Genomic DNA, 2,500 nt, shown 5'->3' on the forward strand with positions numbered 1-2,500 from the left:
TTCTTTACTGTCTTCGAGATTTCCTTTGTCACCAGTATTCTCGTCTTTTTCAAGTTCACACTCCCTGAAGCTAACACTGGAATCCCCTTTATTTTCTTCACTGTCTGCATTTTCTCTGTCTCCCTCACCACACTCATTACCATCATCTTTCTCCTTATTCTCAAGTAACGGGTCTACTCCACACTCCATTTCCTGCTCCTTCTCTGGTTCACTTTCATGCACTGTCACATTATCAATGTCTTTCTGACAGCTCTCCTCTGATGCACTGTCTCTGTCAGCGTGCACTTCATTACTATCGCAGTTTTCTTTCACTTCATCACTTGTGTCTTTATCCCCCACACTTGTGTCTTTATCCCCCACACTTGCATCTTTATCCCCCTCACTCTTCTCTCCTATGTCTGCTTCTTCTTCACTCCTCTCTCCTTTCTCCACTCCTTCAATTTCATCACTATTTTTCGCTTCATCGTTTGTACCACCTCTCTCTTTCGCTCCTTCACTTGATTCTCCCGCACCAGGTTCCTCCAAGCTCTCCCCCAAAGGATTCTCTGCATCATCTGTCTCCATGCTCTCTGCTTCCGGCTTGTCCATTATGAGCTGCAACTTCTGCAAAAAGGATTTCAGCCTTTAGTGCTTGCGATGACTGGGAGCAACAACACACATGAATTAGGTTCTGAACTTTAGGAATACCTCAAGTGTGACAGATCAAAGGAGTTTTTTATCACAAATGTAAAGAGGTATGACTAAGAATGAAAAACTTTAAGGTGTAGATTTTTTTCATATTTTTCAATTAAATTTTCATCAGATATATTTGTATTTCTACACAAATATCTTCCTAATACGGCTGAAAAACATAAAAATATATTATGTGTGTATCTACACTTTTAGGTATATGACCAAAACTAGCCTCATAATAATCACATTTACAAAAATAAAATTCAACTACACAACAAAAATAAAGAGAAATAATATACCTAAACAGTGTAGAGAATCTCAACTCATGTAAAATGAAAATTAATTATAAAATTAGTGACTACCTATTCAGGCTACTAGGAGTTATGCAGTGATCCTAAAATGAGTATCAGCTTAGATATTCTGTACCTCACTTCAGTACTATTTACAATACAAAACACACCACCCTTCGCTCATGAAAAAAAATGTATCATGATAGCACACTATATATTTCAAATTTACATAGAACATTATTTACTCCTGGTTTTGTATATCATCTACTTTGCCAAAATTTCCTTTTCACTGTAATTAATATCAATCTTTGCTCTCACAATTCCCCTGAAATTTCCATTGCAGTCATTATTGATCATTTCCTCACCTCGCTTGGTCCAGCATAGACTTAAATATCGCCAAGCATAACCCAACAATTCAATTCTAACTCGGTTTATGAATTATTCCCCATCAGAGGCACTTTGTTTTCCCCTTACAACCCCCACACTTAATGGGAACTTAGTTGCATTGCATTAATAAAGGTTGAGGTGAAAACAAAATTCATAAAACAGAATCACAGTAGACAATGAATATTTCCAACACTAATGAGTTCTATGAATATTTGCGGTTTCCGACTACATACACAAATAATGAAAGTTGCACATGAGAGAGCAAGTTAAATTCTCTCGTTGCATTTTAGATGAGTAGACAAACAAGGAATTCTGGCTGTGGAAGGGTGTTCTGAACTTAGTCTCTGCGTTTTTTTTCATTTACCGATAAATAAGACGGCTCTGCATCTTAAACTATGTTCTATCCCACTCTATTTCTTTCGCTCTATAATATGGCTGTGTCCATTTATGTCTATGCACATCAGTCTCTGTAACCTCTACTAAGGTTTATTAGTACAGAAACTATATCACCTTATACAGTACTATTTTTATATTAATTTCACATTAAAACTTTAAGCCTTCTTTGGCAAAATCCATTTCAACCTTCGAGAACTCCTAATAACAACTGAGAATTGCCGTACTATCCTAAACAAGGCTTCATTCGGCAACATTTGCCATTCAAATTTAAATAAGAAATTTAAAAACTGCTCTTCATATTCACTCTTACAACACTAACAACAAATTTATTAAAGTTATATACATATCTACACAGAGACAAATCACATATAAGTACAGGAGAGCTAAACAAGACATATTCCTTTCAAAATCACAAAAATAACAATTACAAAACCTAGAAAACAAGATTGAACTTACTTTATAAATCAATTCTCTTATTAAAGCTAAACTGGTTTTAGGTGGCCCTAAAAAATCTCGTCTAATCAATCTTTAATTTCTCTCCTCAAACCTACTTACTTATCTATTCATTCACTTAAGATTTACACTTGTTTACTTATAAACACAACTACAAACATGATTCTTCTAACAAACAATACGAATTTCTTGGCTTTTTCTTCAAACCACAAGAAAATCCATCAGTATGACTGACTTCTGGGAATATCCAGGCACACCCCACATTCTCTGTTAATTTAGGTATTTCAACACGCAACTGACAC

General features: G+C 35.3%; 1 protein-coding gene across 1 annotated transcript in view; it reads right to left on the reverse strand.

Annotated features, from left to right (window-relative positions):
* Nucleotides 1–8: 8 nt before the first annotated feature.
* LOC138861270 (high mobility group nucleosome-binding domain-containing protein 5-like) overlaps nucleotides 9–2,500 on the reverse strand; it is a gene marked incomplete at its 3' end in the record, with an annotated part of 2,785 nt that continues 293 nt past the window's right edge. The window contains exon 2 of the mRNA XM_070120221.1: nucleotides 9–603. Coding sequence (XP_069976322.1) covers nucleotides 9–588 — 580 coding nt within the window. The remainder of the gene's footprint in view (nucleotides 604–2,500) is intronic.

Source organism: Penaeus vannamei, unplaced genomic scaffold (assembly GCF_042767895.1).
Source record: "Penaeus vannamei isolate JL-2024 unplaced genomic scaffold, ASM4276789v1 unanchor3821, whole genome shotgun sequence".
Lineage (NCBI taxonomy): Eukaryota > Metazoa > Arthropoda > Malacostraca > Decapoda > Penaeidae > Penaeus > Penaeus vannamei.